This window comes from Ixodes scapularis, unplaced genomic scaffold (genome assembly GCF_016920785.2).
Source record: "Ixodes scapularis isolate PalLabHiFi unplaced genomic scaffold, ASM1692078v2 PGA_scaffold12__126_contigs__length_90152505, whole genome shotgun sequence".
NCBI classification, from domain to species: Eukaryota; Metazoa; Arthropoda; class Arachnida; order Ixodida; family Ixodidae; genus Ixodes; species Ixodes scapularis.
Genome location: NW_024609838.1, coordinates 70854930 through 70878918, shown reverse-complemented (window position 1 = coordinate 70878918; position 23989 = coordinate 70854930). Strand labels below are relative to the sequence as shown.

Here is a 23989-nt window from a genome sequence, read left to right as displayed (position 1 = left end):
CAGGTTGCCAGGGCATCTCTGCCTAACATTTACCCTCGCATAACCGCTACAGTTTATTTTGAAACTTTTACTTAATGTATGTACTACCTTTAACTAAATCTTTTTTTTTATATATATACGCCAGGCACGCGCGTGCGCTATACTCTTTTGGAAGCGTACCTTCCTCCAACGGTGTGCTCCCTCCTAAGAACGCGAATGCGACATTTGTACTTTTCGAGATGTTCATCGCGGCGGGTTAACCCCGTGGAGCGAGTTTTTTGCCGAGCACCGGTGCACTGCAGAGAAACAACACCCGCGGAGCTTCCTTTCGCGGGAGTCGCTTCTCCGTAGTGCACTGGTGCTCGTAAAGAATCAGTCTCAATAGGGCTAACCCACCGTCATTGACACGTCGAAAAATACGAACATCGCAGTTCATCTCGAAGCAAAGATCGAATAGCGTACTATTTCAAACTACTATTCGAAAAATTAGAATATTAGCACAATCCTCGTTGACGCGCCACAGTGATTTACGCGCTACATTCCGTTTCAGACTATAAGTACGACCCCGGGCGACATCACGACTGAATGGACCCGGAAAAACATTGCCAAAAATGCTTCGTCACGGCGCTCGTTGTCCATGTGCGTTCTCTAAAAAAAAATCCACAGATCTTGACGCATTCACTGTGAACGATTGGCCTAGCTGGCGAAAACAATCGCGCAAATACAACAAGCGCCATGACGGTACACTTTTGATGCTTCTTGGTTGGCGCCACCGAATAGCAGCGTCGTCTGCGTCGGACGGTAAATGTAGAAAAAGACAGGGTAAATATTAGAAGAAAACGGGAAAGAACATAGAAAGTTACATGTGGGAGAAGAAAGAAGGCGTAACAATATCATCGTAGTTGGTTGAACATATCAAAAACAATTATCGCGAAAGATAAAGGACAAGTAGAAGAGTGGACAGGACGAGCGCTTCATGGGGAACACCGTGGTGCCGAATGGCGAAGGAATCGAACCGCGCATTGCACGTTGAGATGGCGATTCAATTCACGTAGAAAGAGACAGGGTTCAACGCAGAAGGAAACAATCCTTGCCCCCAATCGACGGTCTGGTTAATAAGTTCCAGGCTTCCTTTCTCTTCAACACTTCTCTCTCACAGAAAACAGGAAGCGGCCTATCGTAGAAGAAAGAAGTGGTGAAGGTATAAGCTTAGGATCTCGTTGGTTCAACATCTTGAGAACTGTTACCGCGAAAGACAAAGGACAAGTAGAAGGCTGGACAAGACATGCGCTTTGGGGAACGATATGGTGTCAAATGGCGAAGAAATAGAACCTCACCTTGCACGTTGAGATGGTGATCAAATTGATGGAAACAAATTGATGTAGCAGTTGATGTAGAAAAATCCGCAGAAAATATTGTCCCTGTCCGTTTTTTTCTCAGCTTGTGTCTGTTTCGTTCTGCATCAATTAGATCGCCACCCCAACGTGCAAGGTTAGGTACTATTTCTTCGCCATTCGACACCATGGGGTTCCCCAAAGCGTCTGTTCGGTCCAGTTTTCTACTTTTCGCGGTAACTGCTTTTGTGATCTTGAACTAACTAGGCCATCAACATACATTGAAAACACGGATGCCTGAATACTTCGAAGCGACGACGGGTCGCCGGAAATCGAGCACCGCACGGAGCTAAACAAAAAAGAATGTTAACCATCGGCGAAGATAAAAATATGTTTGTTTCTTTCTTATTTTTGATAGAACCGTTTCCCTTAGATACAAAGAAGACTGGATCGTTAAACATTTTAAAATAAAAACCGGACCCCTCCTCGTCTGAATCAGAGGAAAAGAAAAACGATGTTGCCTTCAGCCGTACCCTACGTGCATCGAATGGCAAATCCTCTTTGAAAATGGAATGCGCGTCTCAAAACGGCGTGCCAATTCAATAAAATCAGCGGGCGCCCGAGGCGCTCCGCTGTTCGAGAGGGAGACGGGATGAAGAAACGGCCCAAGCGCTCTTCCAATCCGTTGTTGGGATGCGGCGCCTCGCGGTGAAGCGATTCGATCGTGCAAAAGCCCAATCCTTGCAAAACTAAACAAGAAAAGAAATCACGTTTCCTTGGTTTACGTAAGTGCAACGGCAGCCTCCCTTTTAGAATAAGTATGTGAGGCCCCAGCAGGATTTCTAAAGAACTTTAAAGTTCTTAGGAAATCTCGCCGTCGCATTTTTGAACCACCCCAAACTATATCCTCTGTTGAAGGTTAAGAAAAGCGAGGCGAGCTCCTCCCGCTAGGCCGTTCACCCTTTTCACTTTAGGAGAGCAAAGGACGGAGAGGAGGCGAGTGGACTCGGCTTCTCTATTTCCTGCTCTGCAGCGTTAGCTCTGTTAAAATGGAAAGAGCAGAGGGCATTGCAGGAGAAGTTTGTGCTGCTTTTGTTAAAACGAGTTATAGACACATTTGCGGAATTCCCAGGCTTTGCTCTTCTCGACATGGTATTTATTATCTTTGCAATTTAGATTAATTATTGAGAAAATTGCAAATAATGTTTATGACTGAATCAACATTCAAAGTTTCGAACGCTTCCCAGTGTGGTGCCGTCGCATGTATAAATTGCGAGTCAAGCAGGCGATTTCAATACCGTAACATTAGGTCCGTCAAAACTCTCGTACCCCATCGGGAACAAGTTGTACTTCCCCCTGTTACAAAATTTGACCTCACTTTTTCAGTGTTGTTACAATATAGCCTTCTCAGCCTCTAAGACCAAATCTGAATATCCAATAACTTTGCAAAACCAAACTATTGTGACTCGTAATTTCGCTTACTTGTTATGATGTGCCTATTAACCTGTTAAACCGAATTGGAGGCAAATAGGCGACTACTAAAATTTAGGGGTGTGCCGTTAATATTTACTCATTCGCTCCCACCAAAATTGTCCATACTGTGAGTTGTACTTAATAACGAGACAAAAATGTATGCATTTAACCAGCTTGTCTCCGAAAATTGTGTCCATTAGCGGAGTATTAGGTTCATATATTAGTGATACATGACTGTACGAGGAATTTATTGGAAAAATAAAGCTTTCTAACGTTACCAAAAGCAGAGTTGTCAATTTGACGGTTTTTCCATTAAATATAGTGCTTTTCAACGTTGCTCAGTGAGAGAAATTGAGTTTTTCCAGGTGGCGGGATTTCTAGTGCGTTTCAAGTGATCCCAACGTTTTTTCGGGAGGTCTAGCGTGTTCTGTATACAGATTCAATTGTCAATCCTGGATAGCTTAAGTTCCGCGCTAAGTCAGGGTCATGGGGTCGCCATCTTTGCTTACTCCCAGCAGAATTGTTGTCAGTGATATAAAGGGTGTTGTCTTTCTTTGTGTTTTTTTTTTTAATCGAATGCAATGTTTTCTAAAAATAGCCGTGAAAGCTACGCAAATGCGGTCTGTGCATATGGGTTATACGGCCAGGCGCGCATTATGTTCAAGAGAGAATGCAACTAAAGTATGACTAATTAACGAAACTTCACTAATTACCTTTCATAATTACACGTTGGCGCCAGGCGGGAATCGAGCTCAAACCGTTTAGATCGTTAAGCGGACTGAGGTTCTATTTAGCGGGGCATCGGCTCTGCGTCCGGCAAATAGCAGTTTGATACCCTGTCACACGTTTTTAAAACCCGCGCTGGCGCAGGTATCTCCATTCCAGGAATTGCTATCGAGTGTACATACACGCGTTAATCCTGTAGCTACACTAACCGATGAACAGTGTCGACACCGTAAACGCCACATGTTTCACATGCAACACAATTGCCCAGCAATTTGCTTTGTATTTGTTTTGACTGAATACTTGAATCCCCCCGGGAGAGCCACTGCAGAACCGTTCTGAGGTACACTGAATATAGGACAGCTGAGCTTGCAATAGCGCCCGTCCGTCGAAAACCTCAAAAGTAAAAGGTAGTTCTACTTTCAAAGCCAAGAAATCCCCTTGTCCTGAGCAGCACAATTTACGATGCTGCCATGATCATGAAACGTCCGAATTCCATCTGGAATTGTATGCTTTCCGTGCCAATAAACCAGCTATCATACGAACAACACTGATGCTTCTGTAGGGTCACTTTCACAGGCTAATAAATCTGTCACTTTTAAGATAATTCGCTTTCGTGTCGAAGACGGTAGATACTGTTCGATGATTTCAAATTAGTAAAAAAAAAACGCTTCTCGGTGATATCGCGAAGGAAAGAAAAATAAACTTGTCGTGGCCGCTAAGGTGGCTTACGCTTTAGTTCGCCAGCCACGAAGCACCGGCTCCAGTCAGCTCCGGCGCGCTGTGATGTAAAATAGTGACGCAAATTTCGTCATTAACACGTTGCCCTCTGGCGTCAAACGAGGGTTGTCATCTCGGCGGGAATGGCGCGTCTGGTTTCGGTATCGACAGATTTTCAGTACAAAATTTGACAATAAACAACTCGAACGTCGTGCCCGGTTCAGGGATTTTAAAAACTGGACTGGCTTTCGGCATAGATTGCCTCCATTTCTGCACTATGAACATGTGCCCTAAAATGTCTAATTAAAAATGAATTATTGCATTTTCGTCAATTAGTCATCTTTTGTTTTCTCTTGAACGTAATGTTCGCCTGGCCGTATAGCTCGTTTGCACAGAACACATTTGTGTACTTCTCACGGCTTTTCTTTTTAGAAGAGTTTGACTTCAATAAAAAAAAAAAAGCATTCGTATTACGGTGCAAACAATGCAATTTTTTAACTGATTTATCCGTGAAAGTACGAATTTGTTTTTTAAGTCTACCAGAGGAAGCGGGCCTAATGAAATATACGCAAAATCCCGAAAAAAAAATTAGGGACTGGGATTCTAAACTGCCAGACCAGTACTGGAAGTTCCCAGCGATTTGAGAGGAGTAAAATGTTTCTACTGGAAAATATAACTTTCTGCGAAGCATGTGAATTTGGTTGCTGAAGCCTTAAAATGCCACTGAAGGTTTCACAAAAAGAAAAAAAAATCTGAACGATGAATATGTACGTCGACAGGTATACACCATTCCAATATTTACAAGTTCTCAGCCCAGTGTGCGATCTCCTCAGTCCATTAGACGCATGTTCGTCGCTTTGGAAAGTGACGTAATTTTGCGCCATACGCGCGAACACTGAAAATAGAACCAGCCGGGAGCCCTTTTTTCTTTGGAAAAGTCTATATCAAGCAACGCACATATAGTCAGTAACAGGCTAGGCTAAGAATTCAACGACAAATTCCACTCAAAAAGGATTTATATCACTCCTCCAGCCAATCACTTCCATTTGTTTTGTTGACATCACTGACGTCAAGGCTTAACAAACCTTTTTTTTTTTTTTTTCAACATGGCAGCGCAGGCTTTGATGACAGCCAGCAGAGCGTGTGAGGGTCTACGACCTGCCCTATAGACCTTTTTCGTGTACTCTCGTTCCCAGCCACCTAATAGGCGTGTCCGGTATGGGCGACGAAAACCTACTAAAACGTTTCAACCTGGAACAAGTAAAAAAATTAAGCGGAGGCAAAACTATAATGGGTGGCGGTTACGCTTATATCCTAAGTGGCTTCTACTGGCGTGGGGACGGCAAAACAATGTTTTTGCCCATACTGGAAGTGACGAAAATTCAAGATGGCGGCGCCTTTGGAGAAAGGGTCTATAGGCCGTCAACACGCTCTAAGGCTTTGTTCAAGAACTCAAGCAAAAAGTTACTTGCTCCCAACAACACAAAAGAAAAAAGAAAGTCCCGAAGCGGACTTTTACTTCCGTCCAGCAAACACTGTGCACAACAGAAAGTGTGACCTGTATGAACAGTCCTTTCGAAAGGCAGCCCGCGTGGCCGCAAAAGACGCGCTTGCCCACCTGCTCCGAAGGCGAAGAAGAAGCTCTGTCCGGGGTGTTCCCTGAGCAGTCGCAGCACGCGGTCCCCCATCCGATGGTTCCGCTTGTAGATGAGCTCGTCCCGGAAGTAGCGGTCGATGTCCCTCGCCAGGCGGAGCTCGCGGGCAGACAGCCGCACCGAACTGTTGGCCAGCCGAGGCACCGGGGCAGAGTCTCTGCACGAGCGCAGCTACAGGTTACTCTATTCAAATCATCTGGTGGGCTAGTTGGGTACACACGTTGGTAAAATTAGCACAAAGACTCCCTTGTTTTTGCGCTAATTTTACTAAGATACACGTAACTCGCGGGCACTAAGAATTGCCAGTTCCTTGCCGAGTCCTGAAAATGAACTGATGTGACAGTCGAGGCGCTACACTCTGCTGCACGAAGGCTACACACAATCATTCTCGACCGGCACAGAAAACTATCGAAGGTACGACCATCACGCGACGTCATGCCGTACAACGTTCCAATATCAACGCTATCCTTAGAGGGGAAATGTTCTACGTGACATATACGTGACGTGACGCCGCGTGATGTCACAATTTCCCCACTTAATTTAACGGGGGAACGTTTTCCATGACACACCGCTCGATGAACAGTGAGCTTCGCTTCTTTCGCTCACACCTGCAGCGTGTGTTGCTGATGTCACCATGTCACGGAGGAGACGACGCACCATCCTCTCCAAAGCGGAGCGGGCGCGTTCCGTGTATGAATAGAGGATATACTGGCTTCTTAGCCTGTCACTGACTGTAGTCCGTTGAAGATTCTTGGGCACCAATAACAGCATTTTGTGGCACTATCACGATTTTATACTTCCATCTCTGGCATATCTAGAAATTTAGAACAGGTTATTGAGGGTCGCTCCGAGTGTAATGCCTTTTACTTTAATATGTTGGCCCAAGTCGCTACAAGCGGGTGATGGCACTTCAACCTTTTCGTCATTATTCAAAAACTTTTCTTGCCGCGCGACAGTTGGCAGCACAGGCGCCGTATTACAAAATGTCGCCTTACACTAACTTGCATTTGCTGCAAAGTTGTGTACTAATTAAATTCTAGCATGCAAAAATATTGCATGACCATTGACAGTCACCAAACTCTCGCGAAACATTTACAGAGATAAAAGAATGAATATAAGAAAGAGTGCTAAGATGGGTAGCGCGTTTTAGGGCTGGCAACAGCGGCGTAAAAGACAGGCCACGTTCACGGTGGCCATACAGAGCTGTCACAAAGCAAAATGAAGAGCGTCTCGATTAGCTCATCTCCATGAATCGACGGATTACGACTATAGATCTCCGTACCAACGAACGCTACATCGCAACCCTGGCTGAGCTAAAGGCCCCGATTGCTAAAGTCAAGAGAGAAACATTTAACCTTTCTCTCCTAACAAGATAACGACAGGCCCCATACCAGTTTGAAGGCAATGCATCAGATTGCCAGTCTTGGCTGTAAGGTGGATCCAACCGAATCCACCTTACAGTCTGGATTTCGCACCTTCTGACTTCCATTTCTTCGGGGCGACGGAAGATGGGGAGCATTTTGTTAGCAACATCGCCGTCATGCATGCTGTGAAGCAGTAGGTCACCTCCGTTGGTACAGACTTTTGCCAGAGCTGCATGAAGGCTCTTGTTCATCGCTGGAGAAAACGCGTAACAGATAATAGGGACTATGTCGAAAATTAGGGCATTGTAGCTATTAATGTGCAGTACGAAGAAAGGTTGACGCGCTGTTTGTATCTGTTCTATTTCCCAGTGAAATAAATGGGTGGCCTTATTTTCAAGCCGATCCTTGAATCTAGCACTAAATCCGAAAGAAGTCCTAGGGCTCGTTAAAAAGAAAGCACGACAAAGTTTAGCATGGTTCTTTCCCACATTTTTAACATATGAGATGTATACGGAGCTTCTGACGCGTAACCTGTATTAAGATATGCACATGTTGTTAAAAGCAATTAAAGAAGTATCATTGGTACTTCATCGCTTGTATAATAACGAAGGAGATTAGTCGATATGAAACCTTAAACGGAACGAGAAAATTACACTTGTAGTAACATCTTAGTCTTCCTGACATATTTTAAGCAGATTGCCTTCTGATGCATGCTGCTATAAGACATGTGTAGGAGAAAATAAAATGGACATGGTAAAGAGTCAATCAAACAAACCTCGTCGATTATTTTCGCTTCTAAGACCTTTTCACACATACAGCACACTACTATCTCAGCGCTGGAAACAGTACTTTTAGTCGGCGCTTACCTTGCTGATGCATCGCTGACTTTGCCGCGTATTAGTGATAGAGAGAATATACAGCGCTGCGTTAATTCTATGTTTGCTTCATGTCAGCGTTGCATCAAGGCACTTCTTAGTGTTGACTTAGCGCTGCGCTCTAAGTTTGAATCGGCCTTTAGTCTTAAGAGGGCTAAGAGCTAGAAAAGAAGGAGTGAAGTACTTGTGGAGTCACCGTGGAATTAGGGGGAAGGGGAGCGAACGACCAATCAACTGGCCAGCTATACTTCGTTTCAGCTTAAGCCAAGGCGCCGCCGACGCTACAAACTAAAGAGACCGATCACGCAGCGTCAAAAGCGCAAGTCATCGGGCTTTTTTGTTGATGATTGATTCAGCGATTAAAGGTCACCTAGAGAAACATGAACACCATGATGGTGCGCCTCTAACGCTGCCTGATTGGTCCCACCAGCTCGTAGCGTCGACTGCATCTGGACTTAAGGGGAAAGGAAATATAGACGCTTTAGACACGTGCCAGATTACAGCCGCCATTGCTGACCTTCTCCTGTCTTACAGAAATACCGAGCCACTGAAACGGTCCTTGGCGAGCCTCCACAAAGGCCAATGCTGCGGAGAAGGACACAGTAGACTCTAAACTGGCAACAATCTGGCTATGGTAATGATGAAGTGAAGTAAATGTGAAAAAGGAAACAAAATCTGAAGGGCGGTCATGGTGGCCCCCATGCACGGCTTCCGCAAAGCGAACTGGTGTTAAATAAAGAAAGAAAATCTACCCTATAAATGAACAGTCACAACGATACCGTCCCACTTTGCGCACGCCTTGCAGGGTTATTCCGCCTGGTTCTCGCGACCGCACTGCGCAGGCAGAACCACAGCCTGTCTTAAAACAAGGTTGGTGCTGTACTTGTTCCTAAAAAAGGAGCTAAATACGTCACCCGATAACTGTTCAAGTGCCCTCCCAATTTCGTGTTAAACAAATATCACACTCCTAATTTCTGCGGTCGGCAGACCTGGTCGCAGCAATGTGCTTCGAACAGAATAATGAAAATTAAAGGGAGATCTACTGGTGGTTGCTTAGGAAATGCGTTAGTATGACGCTTGGGAGCCGCCCCCCACAGGCTCCCCTTTGGGAAACGCTTAGGCTGACCCCTTCATCTTTTCTGTTCTGGCGTTTCTCTTTTGGCTTTCTCTTCTGCTTCCCATATTTGTTTTTACTGCATTTTATTTTTGCTTCGTTACGGGGTCAGTGTTAGAGTTTCCTAAAAGACGACATGTGTGGCATTTCCCAAGGGTCATGCTAAAACATTCCCCAAGGATCTACCAATGGGTCTTCTTTTGCTTTTTTCCACGCAGATCCGCTTCGGCTTGCCGCTTCTTGCGCCACAATTCGGTCAGCCTAGCTAGGCGCTGCTGCCACTCCTTCATCGCGTTCGCACGCCTTGCACGCTCAGCGGCGGTATTCGCTACCTGACGCTGCTTTCGCTGTTCACCGGTTTCGGCAGCCCGTCTCCTTCGCTCACGGTCCGTCTTCTTTTGCCGCCTACTTGGACCAGCACTAGTACTTGGTTCATACTCCATTTTGTAGTACAAACCAAGGCACACGCGTTCTTCCCTCTGGCAAGTTCAGACTCGCCCCAGCATCCGCGCGCGCATTGGCTTCCTCCCCGTGACGTCGCCTCCCTCTCGCCTTTGTCCTTCACTACTCTCCTCCTCTCCACGCGGCGCGCTTCCCTTTCCACTGTTTTGTTCGCAGACGGACGCCGTCAGAGTTTCCCTGCCATGCGGGTACTAATGCTAACGCATTACAAATTATGAAGTCTTGATGTCCCGCATGAAGACAGTGAGGTGTTGTCAAAGGGCACGTAATTGGGCAAGACGGTAACTCATTGTAGAGGATAAAAGGGCCGAAAACAACGGATAAGCCGAAGATTGACAAAGACCACACCAAGCATTCGGTGGTGTTCGACATTCTTCTCGAAAGTCGGGAGTTACGACCAACTTGCACGATCGCAGCTCATCGGGTTCGAAAACTGCCACGAGCCTGCCCACCTGGAGAAGACGACGGAGTCCAGGTCGCCGCAGTTGTAGTGCCGGATCAGATCGTCGGCGCTGTACGTGGCGCGGTGCACGCCGCGTCGGATGTGCTCGTGCTGCCGCAGCGTCTGGTCCAGGGCGAACAGGACCTGCGGGGAAGCCGAAACTCAGCCGCACGCACCTCCTATACACCATTGAACCCAACCGCAGTAGACAAACGCTCAAAAACGACGGCTTATGCTTATGCCCAGCTGCGTTTTAGAGAGCTTCCAACCGAGACGACAACGTCACTGAGCTTGAAGGGCACTCGAATGGATATGAGGTCGTAAAGCGCAAGTTTTAAAAGCATGCATGCGTTACACGCGTTGGCATAACTAAGCTGTCGGAGAAACTTCGAAGATTTTTTCAGCAGACAATAGACCTATAGGGAGTATTCACTGGACGCCATATTTGTCGGTGCTGTTTAAAGCGCATGCTCAGAACAAACTCACATCAATAGGCTGCTAAGACCGCCACTCTTGAGGTGCGGAATGCACGTTGCAAAAGAACTGTCGAAGCTCGCCGTCAGCACGCGCTCAGCATTCCCGCACACAGCTATGGCCGCCAATGAATACTCCCTATTGCTATATTACCAAAGCATCAGGGGGATCGGTGGCCGAGTGGTCTAGCGCACACCAGCTCGGAGCACGTGGAGCGAAAGCTCGCGCTGCAGAACCCAGGGATCCTGGGTTCGAGCCCCACCCCTGCCCGTTTCGATCTGGATGAGCATCGTACCGGCGTGCGGTCGTGTATCACTACTGCGTGGTGCACGTTAAAGACCCCAGGCTAGCGGCTGTACCGCACTGGCTAAATTGCTCATCTACAGCTGGGAGACTCGTCGCCCCTGTGAGGCAGACCAAGTTCTAGGCTGTATAAACACACACACAACCCAATTTTTACCAAAGCATCAAAGAGAATGCAGGAATTGGTGTTCCATACGCCGCACGTGCTGGCCTTACCAGTAGTAACTTTTCTAAAGTAATTACATAAAACAAATGGCATATTGCACGAGCGTTTGTCAGCGCTTTATTTTGGTTATTTACTTCGAATCTTTTATACGGGGATTGTGTGCGCGTGTGGTGCGTGGAACACCAATCGCTGCATTCTCCTTGATGCCTGCGTAATATAGCAAATGGTCTATTGTGACGTCTGAAAAAGCAAGTTTAAAGGCTGAACTCCATGGGACGAATATACAGCGAAAAATCGACGAATTTGGCCCGGCGGATTTTGCTCTGCGCGTGGCATCAGCACAGTAGCTGCTGCGTCACGCGCAAAGCGAGCGTGACGTCGGCTGGCGTTCGTCAGTTATTCGTCGCAAATTCGCTCCATGGAGTCCAGCCTTAAGAACACTATTATCATCGAATGAAAGCAGAGTTGGGGCACAGGCGAGGTGGTAAATATTAAGCAACATAATAAAACCGGAGACATGGAAAAAGAAGGACACACGCAACATTATAACGAAGCCAAGAGAGAGGTGTGTGTCCTGGTTCCGTGTCTCCGGTTTTATTACGTTGCTTATTATCAAATGGCTGCTCAACCACCACAAAGGACTGGCAAAAAAAAAAAAATTTCAGACGCTATTGCTATAAGGTCAGAGCCTCATTCCAAAGAAGTCGTGACAGCATCCCGAAGAGCTCATTCAACATGCTTGGACTCCAACAACTACCTTCTCGATCACCATATGTAACAGGTTCGTCAGAACGTGTGAGCTTAAATGTGATTTTAGTTATTGATATAGTACGAACATTTAGTGTGCTATTCATAGTAATACGCTTTCGATTTTATATTGTTTTTTCTTCTTTTTTATGTAGAAGCCGGCTATTATTATCTGTCTGTTTTCCTTTCCACACAGTAGCCAACCAGCATGCTCGCAGTGTCAACCTCTGCGCGTTTTCTAATACATACGAACTAACTGTTGCCGCATCCACGTTCTTCACTATTTTCTTGCTATATTTCACATTTGAACTTCGTTGTGAGTTGCACCCACAAAAGTGAGATGGCGGTAGCTGACGGAAATGTGCACCCAATATCTTCCATTCATTCTGAGATTACAGAAAAGAAACTCGGGAGGTTCTGTCAATACCACCTGTAGATGACAATGTATGCGTCTTTGCCCCTCCAGCGTCAACGCTACCGAATCCACACAGCGCGGCCTGGCTCGCGTCTGCATCGCATTGTGCCACTACCACCGGAAAGACAAGGCCTGCGTATGACGTCATCGGCCGTTAATCTCTGACGCACTCGACCATAGCCTCCTATATACTGAGAAAGCCTGGCAAATCGCCACGAGAAGCGGCCGCCAAAATGGAAAAGGTGGAGCGACACACGATGGATGAGAGGAGAGCCACGTGACTGGCGACCCGCTGCGGCGAGACGCCGAAACACACTTCTCCCGAGCGAACAAGCGCACTTCGGGTCCTCGCCGCTGCAAAAGCTGAGGGCTGACGTCCAGGCTCCCCGAGAAACGGTTCTATGATGCTGTGTGCTACCAGGCCCTAAGTCTGCGACCGAGCACTCTATGGCTCCTTTGTCGAACTGTCGGGCTTTGTGAGTATAGAGGAGGCTATGACTCGACCCACGCCAAGCGGCAAACACGCTGAATCTCGACGCAAGAGTGACGCAAGACGCGGAGTGCATCTTGCCTGCTAGCGAGCGCGCGAGCGGCGACGGCAAGGGGCATTCGTCTGCTCCTTTGCCGCGTACTCTTGTCGAGTTTCAGCGTGTTTGCCGCTTGAGCCAATTCAGAGACCCACTAACTGTGAAGTCGTGCGAAGCCCTTGTCTCCTAACTGGTATTGGCTTCTTTCGGCCAGTGTTGTACCTGTCACCGAAAGTAAGTATTGAAATAGCGTTACTCATTAGTTACTAAAAAAATAACCCGTTACTGAGACTTCAAAATCTAATGAAACACCACTACCGTTACTTCCAAAAAAACTAGCGAATGTCACTTTCGCGTTACTTTGGATTTCAGTATTTGACAGAGATAAGCCGCGGTTACAAACTTCGACAGCGATTAAACGTTTACGATGCGGTTTCATATTTTTATTGTTTTGTTTTTTTTAAATAAAATCAGCGAGGTCCCGGTGTCGCGTTAGACCTTTCAAGAAACCAAAAAGGTGATTAATTTTAATCTACAAAGTGAGTCAAAGAATTCGATGGCTGTTTGAAGGGACTACATAAATCGGTTTCCAAGCGAATCAAGCTAAACTTTTGTACGGAGGTGGCCGGCGAACACGCATTAGGGTTATACAAATTCGCCTGGACAAGTTAAGCTGCGTAAAGAACTAGAAATAAATGAGGTCGGGGCTCCAATCCACAGTGTGAATGGGGTTGGCCAGCGAAGCTGTGGTATCACCTGCAATGATTGCCCACTGCACTATACCAAATGACTGACGAAAGAAAAGTAAATGCACTGTACCAAAACTTCTATTTTGAAACGACATTGATAAGTGCTTTGTTATCAATGCGGGGACGTGCTACGTGCTTCGCATTGTTTACCCGCGCCTTGTCATCTATCATGTGGTTTCGACACTTGTTTTGCGCTTTTCTTATTGAAGCGAATACTGGGGTGGTGTTACGTGTGTAATTCCAAAGGATATATGGTTTTCTGTCGACTAATGCTCTGTCGAAAGACACGAAGAAATACGACTAACGAGTCATATACAGCTTCGTTGGAAAACTTAAAATCGGACACAGAAACTTGAAGTCGGGCACAAAAACGATCTACGAAGAAAACTCCCTAATAGGGAGTTTTCGCAGATGGTTTTCGCCGTCCCGGAACGCTCTCCGCAACCCGCTACGATGCCCGAAACTCTACAGTCAAGGTCATGAGCGCGCAGGCGCAGTAGCGGCTCCTTTGTTGCGGAGGGTTTAGCGGAGAAGAAAAAGCGGTCTACGAAAACTCCCTAATATCTCTTACGACGAGAGGACACGCTGGCGCCATCTATTGGGTAGCAGTGTAAACTTGGCGGTCGGGCATATTTTCTATTTCTCTCGCGCATTATACTTTCTTTCTTGGCTCGAAGAACTTCTGTCAACGTTATAAACGAGCCTTTCTCACAGGTATTACGCACATTTGACCTCGGAAATCCCGCAGAACCTTCGCTCTTGTGAAATGCAGTTCCAGGGTCACCGCATAGATGGCGCCAGAGTGCCAGTGTGTTCTCGCGTCCTAAGAAATTTTAAGAGGTTTCAACAGGTCTCGTCTCTCTCGGTCGTACTCGGTTGCAAGTGTGTGAACGGGCCTTAAGACCGAGAGACACAAGACCAGTTTTTAAGCCTCTTGCGACGTCTCAGGACCGAATGCGCTGCTGCGGAGCAGGTCCTCCGCCGTCGCAAGAGGCTTAAAAACCGGTCTTGATTCTCTGTGTCGTACTCGGATGGAAGTGTGTCAACGGCGTTTAACGCTACTCTCAGGCCCTCCTCGGGGGGCAACGACGGGCAGGTGTGTCCCCCTTACCTGGCTGAAGTTGAGTCCGTTGAGCGGCAGGCACTGCTCGTGGACCCTCTCGACGGCGCCCGTGCGCTTGGCGAGGCGCTCTGCCTGCTGCGCCAGGTACAGGTCCAGGACGGGGATGCCCCTGGAGCGCACGTCGTTCTCGGTGAGCGAGTTGACCATGAGCATGACCCAGATGGGCCGCTTGCGCTCCCAGTCACCCGTGATGGCGTTGAACAGGTAGTCGGCGTACAGGCCCTGGCCCCGTTGGTCCGCCGTCATCCACGACGACATCTTCACCTGCGGGGATGTACTCCTTCTTGATTACGGCCCAGAGACCTTCCGGGACCGCCTTCTTCCAGCTCAGGTACTTCATAATAGCAGCAACAGCTCATATACCAAGAAAAGACACGGATAAAAGAAAGGAGACAAGGACGAATAAACGAAGACTTTCAGCGGCCCTGTTGGTCCTTCTTCGTGTCCCCTATTTTGTCCTTGTGTTTTTTGCGATGTTGCTACTAGTATGAATCCCCGACTCGTCCGAGTTTCCATCTTAATAAACTCCGGTGCCCGCTTCCGGCATGGCTTACCACGGAATGCTTGAGTCGTTTCGAACGGCACTCGAACTGCGACCGATCGATCAAACGGCCACCCTTTTCAAAACCCTACTAAGCAGCATTGGGGGTCTCCATATCCGGGGAACGAAGCGTCTGATTAGATCCCAGTCCTCGCCCAACGCCGACACAGTACTCATGTTTGGTACGAGCAAAGCCGAATTCACGCCGTACTCCGACGCCCCTCTACAGTGTCCAATACATGCTCAGAGTACAACAGCGGTCTTAGATATTTAGCACAGCAACTACAAGGTGACGCGCACTTTTGAGAAGAGTCTATTGAAGAGGACAACATACTTAGTTTCACCATACTTCTAGACGCAGCCCGCGCTACGAGCTGAGGGGAGCAATCGAAGTGTCAAAAACGCAACTCACTGGGTCTAGACTGTACTTACATGATAGGTTCAGTGTTAATAGAATACGTGACGAACATAATGACGTTGCGCTTTCGACGATGTTTCATTTGTCCCATCGTCTCGTAGCTTCAGCTGCGCTCGGATCTAAGGCGAAACAAAGTCCAGGGATACACTTTTCGCCACGCTGCAAGGTAAACGAGGTCCTTTTGAAAGTTAGAAATGAGATGGAGAGATTTTCTTTTTCGACTCCAATTATTTTATTGACAGCGCAATATTTTATCCTTCCGTGACACGACTGAACCTTAAAACTGTAGTCTTCTGGAGAGCTATTTTTGTTTTATTTTGGTTAATTGGTTAATAGCCCTAATTACCTTTTAGCAACATAAATAGATAGGCGCCTCCGTAAAGGAATGTGAACTGTACCGCGTCTTTTTCAACCAATGAATTGACCTGGCAACTTGTTCCAAAGGTCAAAAGGAGCGAGGAGTGTACATTCAGCCTTCCCTCCAGAAGTTCAGTGCAACGCCCGCGTGTTCAGAGGTGGCGGGGCATCGACATTTGAATCTCAAATGCACAGCACACCGCCAGGAGCCACCATGCATGTATTTATTCGTTTACGTCAAAACCGAAGGGTATCTGAGTTCCTCTGTACATGATTGGGGCGTAGGAATGCTTTGCTGCAGCGTTTTCGGTACAAGGGTATTTAGGTGCAAGGACGGTTCAGTAAGAAGCTTGAGCATTTCAGGCATCCGCCCCTTACACCCCCGAGGTGGGAAATTACAACTGCAATTACAGTAAGCATTCCTTGCAGAGAATCGATTCCCGTTAAAAATTGATCGCCCCCGACACTAATTACTGGCTGCAATCGCCTTCCCGCAAAGGCAGTTTCAATGACTGACGCTACTAATTACTTTAAGGCCACGGTCCCACTGAATGTGGCAGTCTAGGTACTTTTTGGCAGGCAATTACTCGTCACCTTTTGAATATTGTTTTGTGGGATTGATGTCATTCGAAAGGCAATGCAATCCTCTTTCATTTTATATTATGTATGTGTTGGTTTTTACTGTTCATGCGCATTTGTAGCGTTGCGAATATAATGGCGCGGACCCTCACTTGCTCCGGTAGTTCATGTTTTATGAACGATCCGTTCAAGATAGCACGGTTCCAATATAGCAGTTTTGTTAAGATGATGTCGGAGCAGAATCTAACGATCCACTTTTTTGATATTTGCACTACTTTGTTTTTTTCATCCCTCCAAATATTGCCCTAAAATTGACATTTTTCAGCACAAATATGTTTTTAATGACAAGAGCTAGGGCAACGAAATTAGCTACAGATGTAGTGCTTATAATTGGTAATATTCAGAAAGAAATTTAATGTTATGTAAAATTTTTTTGTTTAGATATTTTGTATCAAACGTAGCACTTTTTTGTGCTTCGAGTCATGGTAGTTCAAATGCCGCTGAAGAAATAATTAAACTATGATAAAATCTTTTATAAAATTTAGAGCTACAATGGTTGCCCAAGAGGTGGACGATGGCTTTTTTTCATTTTCAAAGTCATAACGCTCCAGGAGCCCTTCAAACTTACCTGTTTTTGACGCATATCTGTTTTGGACATCAAGCAGATTTATTGGCATTTAATAACATTTATTGTTTGGAATAGATATACATTGCGATGTATTAAATTTTCACAATGATCTTGCTTTGTTTCTTAATAGGTGTAGAGCTTAGCTAATTTTAAAAACAATTAAAAACTGTTTGGGTGTTTTGTTGCGCTACCTGGCGGATGGCAGACAAACTGCTGATTTCTAGTGTTCAAAAAATTTCCGAGGGCGGCGTTGGCGTCTGTATCATCATCAATCTCCGTGTCTCTTTACCTTCACATTTAAAAAATATATTGGAAGATTTACTATCGATAAATGAATGGTTTAAGTACTGGGTCAGGCTAATAAATCTGAGAAAAATAATTACACAAGCGTAGCGTGATATAATGCGTTCATTATTCGATATGATTGAAATCAATAAACAATAAAGACGAAGAGGAAAATAATACACCCGAGTTCACTTTATGAATAGAGTCACTACATGAGCTTTAAAGTATCGGCACTCAGTTCCCCAGAATTGGTTTGGGCGCCGCCATTCTGGGTCTTGCTCAGAGCAAACGCAACTGCCGATCGTGATGATCCAAAAGTAGGACCCTCAGCATTAAGCGCCGTTCACACTGTTGCGACCGAGTACGAATGAGAGAGACCAGACCGGTTTTTAAGCCTATTGCGACTTCTTAGGACCGGATGCACTGGAGCGCGGAGCTGGTCTAAGAGATCGCGAGAGGCTTAAAAACCGGTCTGGTCTCTCTCGGTCGTACTCGGTCGCAAGAGTGTGAACGGGCCTTTAGATGCGGTGCTAGGAAGCTGATGCAATATTGCAATGCTCTGTCGCGGGTTGTTTAAGCATTTGTGAGGGACGGAAAAGCGTTTCCTGTGATTTTAGATAACGCTCCATATAACTGGCAACCATGATTTTAAGCCACAATTTTAAGCCAAGTGTCGTTACTCGGAACCGCAGCTAATTTACTGGCACAAGCGGGAACAATGAAGAAGAGGCAGGTGTCAAAAGGTAGTGGCCCGTGGAATCCACGGGGCTTACGTCATGGCCCCTCCAGGTATTACAAGCCTTTTGAACAAGAGCATGAATAGTGTCATTAAATAAGCTACGGTTCCGAGTAGCGACACTTGGCCTTAGTGTGGCTTAAAATCATGGTTGCCAGTTATTTGAAGCTTTATCTGAAATCACAAGAAACGCTTTTCCGTCCTTCACTTTAAACAGTTTTCGACAAAGCAAAGCAACATTACATGAGCTTCTTAACACCGAATCTAATGCTGAGGATGTCGCACTTTTGAATCATGACGATCGGCAGTTGCGCCTGCTCTGCACAAGCAACAAAATGGCGGCGTTCACAACACTGTCGGTGAAGAGAGTGCCGATACTCTAAGCGCAGCTCATTTATTGGCTCTAGTTCCCGCGAAACTCCTTACACCGTTATTATAGCTTATTTAGTTATAACAAAATACACATAATGAGAGGAGGAAGCGGGCGGGTAGGAGAAACGCGAGTTTTGTGTGCGACCGTTCTAACCGTCTCAAAAGAAAGAACGCACAAGCTTGCGCTGGTTTAAAAAAAAAAAGCACCAAAAGAAAAGATGCGGCACGCTGTGTTCTTTGTTATTATGCGTCTAATTGCAAATTGTTGTGTGTATGTTTATACAGCCGGAAGTTAGTCTGCCTTAGTGGGCGTCTGGTGACTCAGCTGTAGATGAACAATTTAGCCAGTGCGGTACAGCCGCAAACCTGGGGTCTTTAACGTGCACCACGCAGTAGTGATACACGAGCGCACGCCGGTACGATGCTCTTCCAGATCGAAACGGGCAGGGGCGGGGTGGGTTCTGCAGCGCGAGCTTTCGCTCCAAGTGCTCCGAGCTGGTGTGCGCTAGACCACGCACTCGGCCACCGACCCCCCCCCCCCCCCCCCTTCTTGTGCGTCTAATTTATATACAGGTATAAGTATTTGAAGATCGACGATGGACGTCGATCGTCTCGAGGTAATGTAACGTAATAACATTGTATAAATAATAAACTTGTTGGAGGACTGAACGACTAAATTTTTCAATTCTTGGATTGTAATATGGCGGTAGCCTATTGTACTTACTGTTGATGAAGAGCAATATGAGGTGACCAGGTAATTATTAATTGATGAAGCTCCATAAGGACGACGACATTAGTGGGTGTCGAAAAACAACGTACAGTGCCAGACTTGTTTCAGGTATCGTGTACCCAAAGACTTGCTTCACCCGCAACAGTATAAGGTAGAATCAATGAAGATGCTGCTTTACAACTGTACGTTGAACAGGAAAACTGCACTGTGCGGAAGTGCGGCTTATTCGTTAATATGAGGGACGGATTTCTAGCAGCATTCCCTGATTGACTACTTGGAACAGATGGCCTCGTTGACGTAAAGTGTCCCCGTTCCAAAAGATTCTTGAAGCATACTTAAACCGCAAAGGAGTATGAAGCGAAAAATAAGAAAAAGGAGCCGGGTGTGAAAGGTCCAAATCACCACCATAGCTTCTACTACCAAATACAAGGGCAGTTAAACAATACACAAAGAGAGTTTTGTGATTTAGTTATATTTACACTGAAGGGCATTGATATCCAACGTATTCAGAGAGATGACACCTCCTGGTCAACCAACATAGAGCCTTTTCTACTCAAGTTTTACATGGAAGGCCCCACTTCTGCTGAAATTCCTCACGTAGACGAGTTGTCCGACCGATTAAACTGCTATTACTATCTATCTGGGAATCTCTCGATCTTTGTTCGTAGGCTACAGTATTATGAGATCGAGGGGTGTGGCTCTTCGTCCGCCGAATATTGCTTCGGTGGGTTTTTTTCGTGTAAGATGAGACCGTCGCGTGCTGCCGGAACAAGAACCTGGCGATTCTTGACTGAACTGCCTCTTCCGTAAACTTCTAAAAAAGCTTTTTTTCGTTTCGCACATCATCTGCTCTGCTTGCCCGTTAGTTGCAGGATGGTATGGTGCACTAATGTGATGCCTCATGCCGGTTTTTTTTTCTTCAAAAACTTGTTTATTTTATTTGAAGCAAAATTTTGCGCGTTATTAGTGAAAAGTATTTTCGGTAGGGCAAAAGTAGATAAAAGAGACCGTAGAACGTCAATGACGTGTTTGGACGTCGTGGCAGGCATCGTGTAAACTTCCAGCCACTTAGAGTACGCATCGCCCATGACTCCGTAAATGCCGATACGTTTCGCCACCCACCGACTGAATAGTGGATCGTTTTCAGTTACTGTTCATGATGGCGTTGGATTTAAGGAAGACTTCGAGTCTTTCCACAAAGTTAGCCCAGGTGCCAGGACTTTTGTCGAAAGTGGTAAGTGTTCGAAACGTCGACAACGTCGGTAGCCACGTGTTGTGCTTGACACTGGACACTTACCATTCGCTGAAAAGAAACTTGCTTGTTCGTCTGCCAGGAGTCGTCCGATATCAGGTCATCACCGCTACACCATCTCCTGACCAAACTGGTCTTCATTGTTCGCATGTCCATAGTTAGCAATCACGTCAAGTTATAAATTCCCGAACGCTCATAACTTGCCGTCGCTAAACGCCGTTCAATCATAGCGTCTTCATTGCAAATAAACGTCTTCCTATTTCTTCTGATGGTTTTCATCATATTCTTCCTAAGCTGTACTTACGACATTATGTGTGTCGGTACTTCCGAAAATATTGCAACGGCGTTTGTTTTCCGGGAACTATAATGTAACAACCTTTACAACATCTTCCGGACCTCGTGAAACACAATATTTCGTGACGTTATTTTAGTCGCCATTAAAATGGTGAGGTAAATACCGTAAATCGCGAAGCAGTTTACTTGACGTCCGCTTCCACTGGTTGAGTCTACTGAGCATGCATTCCTGAAGAGGAAATTTTCATTGATAGAATATTGACACGTCAATCAACATTTGATTCCTTCTTGGTAAGATTTATTGCTAAAGCCCGTTACAACCGCCGAACCGTATGTCCCTATATCATACAACAATTTATACCCAGCCTGACATTCTCGCATACATCCGTTTGCTGGGCCACGCTACTTGAGCTAGCTGAGCACAGCTGGCAGCGGCGCGAGCAAGGCCACCAGGGGAACGTGATGGTGCTCGAGCCATCCCACTGTGACCCAATGTTTCGGCCACCCCACGGGTGCGTGTCGCCATCTATTGGTTGAACTAACGCCTTGTTCAAGATGGCTGCCGTGGGACCGCAGCCTTAAGGGGCGGTGGAACACTTCTTTTATATTGGCAGTAAATACCGCTTAGGACTGCCTAAAAAATGCGGGTTAGTTTTTCTCCCCACGCAATAGAAGTCGCAGGAAAAAAGATTAAACGAAAAATGAGCAGCCTTCATTTCCTTAAATCTCAGCAAGAACAAGCGGCCACGCGACCTGGCGCCGATTATATGTGGACCATGTTCATCACAAGTCTACACTGGGAACCAACCATGTCTTCAGTTCCCTACATTGTCATTGGTGGGCTATTCCCGAGATTTCATTGATTGTTAACGGTTGGCGTTGTTTGCAGGATACCGCTTACGTGTGCTGAAGACCTAGCCTACATGGGCCAAACGTACCGGCATGTAAATAATGAGACGCGTGAGCATGCTCTAGAGTTTTGCCGTCCTCACAGTGAGATCCGAACGCAGGCACAGATTGAACTCGGGTACTGCGACAGGCGTTCGGCTGGAAGTCGTGTTCAATCAAAGCGTAGAATGTCGCTCGGCATCGGACTCGGGACCAATTGCTGAGTTTGTGCCATCCGACTGCGACGACGTTTCATGGAGGAAGAGGAGGATATTAGTTGGCCTCGATTCCTCCTTGCGGTGTTCCTAAAGGTCACTTGCTGCCTTCCCTGTGCAGACTTCTGCTGTCATACTGAGCGAATCATGATTATTGGCAGGGGCTGGAATCAAGTCGCACGAAGTTCGTTGTATCTTGGTTAAAAATCGCGCACAAAGAGACAAGGACAAACGAGGAAGGAACACACAACACAGACGGGCGCGTACTCACAACTCTGGAAAGATGAAGCACGATTCACGACAGGGGACAACGGCACTTTCCTTTCTTCACTTAATATACCACAGTTGTGAGTACGCGCCTGTCTGTGTTCTGTATTCCTTCCTCGTTTGTCCTTGACCCTTTGTGCGCAATTTTTAACCATGTTCAACGTTTACCAAGTCGCCCAGCCTACTACTTTATTATAGTTTCGTTGTATCTGTTCGAGCCTTCGACAAAGCTCGGACGTATGGTCAAACAATTTATAGACTTTTTTTCTTTAGATTGCAGTTTTTAGGTGCTTGTTTCCGGCATGAGTGGCGTCGGCGTCACCGTCGGCGTCGGCGTAATCGCGCGGTGCATTATGGGAAACGTCCCATAATGCAACGCGCGGGACTCGTGACGTCACACGTGACGTCACGAGGGTCACGATTGACATCACGAAGGTCCCGCGCGTTGCATTATGGGAAACGTCCCATGATACAACGTGCGGGGAGGAGGAGGAGAGGGAGGAGGGAGATGGGACGAGGAGGAGGAGAAGAGAAGAAAGGCGGAGGAGGGATGAGGAGGAGGAGAGGAGTGAGAAGGAGGAGATGAGGAGGGACGAGGATAGGAGGAGGAGGAGAGGGTACGGATAAGAAGGAGGGGAATGCCCTCCCCTCAGTACCCTCCCCCTCCTCCTCCTCAAGTGCTGCGCTCTAATTCGGCGTTACAGGAAGTTGGAAACGTCTTTCATTTTTTCGTCTTCGTTCTATGCACTCTCTTTTGACTTTTCTGACATTCTCGCGCGAACAAAGGACTTCTCGTCTAGAGTTCAGGGGACCCTAAACTCGTCAAACAAAAATTTGGAGCCGAAGCTTTACGGAGCGCGCCGACTGGACTCTTGAAACGATGACGCCACACATTTGTCGCTGAAATCCAACCTGCGCGCTCTGCGAACTTTCGGCTCCAACTTCGTGTCCGACGAGTCTAGAGCCCCAGTTGACTACTATTAACAAACCTAGAGCCTCTTCACAGAGAGACTTGTGCGATTTCCCGAAAAAAAAGGGTTTGGTCCCTCACTTTTTCTCATCATGATTAATCTCTTATCTAGCTCTCTCTCATCTCGAGTTGCACTATTTTTTCCGGTCGGACTCGGGCTGAACCCACCCGACGGGTACCTTGACGTAGTCGAGGTGCCGCTTGAGACGCTCGAAGAGATCCCTGGGCAGGACGTCGACGAGGCTGAGTCCCTCGGGCAGCATCTGGCAGGTGGCCAGCGCCGAGATGGTGGCCGGGTCCATGAGGTCCAGCTCGAAGACCACGTTGTCCGCGTTGCCGAATGCCTGCTTGGCGTTCTCCGGCACGTGGTCCCAGACGCGCGTGTACGGCACGTGGATGGTGCCGAAGAAGTACGACGGGGGCTCCTGCCGCGTCGACCAGAGGAACGACGAGCCCGTCTCCAGTACGCTGTCCGCCGGGCTCTGCGAGGTCCCAAGTCAGGGGTCACCGGGAGGAAAGCGTACTTGAAAAAGCTCGCGGAGCAAGTGAACTGATCGATGCCGGCACTCTGATTGGCACGTTTTCATGGACGTCGAGTCGGCTCATTTACGGCAAAAGAGGGAGGAGGGGGCTTAGATAAGCACGCCTCAATGATTCACGTGCTAGCCTTTAGCCGGCCACAAAAGGGAGTCTTCAGACACGGTCTAAACCACGTTTGCTCTTTGTTTGGCGGCCCTGTTAGATTGGTGACACTGATTTTAGACATAAGCCCATATACGTATGAATCAAACATGTTTCAAACATGCCTGCGT

General features: G+C 46.9%; 1 protein-coding gene across 1 annotated transcript in view; it reads right to left on the bottom strand.

Moving 5' to 3' along the window:
• LOC8050708 (metalloprotease TIKI1) overlaps positions 1-23989 on the bottom strand; it is a 93332-nt gene that overhangs the window by 2128 nt on the left and 67215 nt on the right. The window contains exons 3-6 of the mRNA XM_040210879.2: positions 23357-23659; positions 14634-14909; positions 10152-10285; positions 5848-6041 (exon numbers count right to left, since the gene is read on the bottom strand). Coding sequence (XP_040066813.2) covers positions 5848-6041; positions 10152-10285; positions 14634-14909; positions 23357-23659 — 907 coding nt within the window. The remainder of the gene's footprint in view (positions 1-5847; positions 6042-10151; positions 10286-14633; positions 14910-23356; positions 23660-23989) is intronic.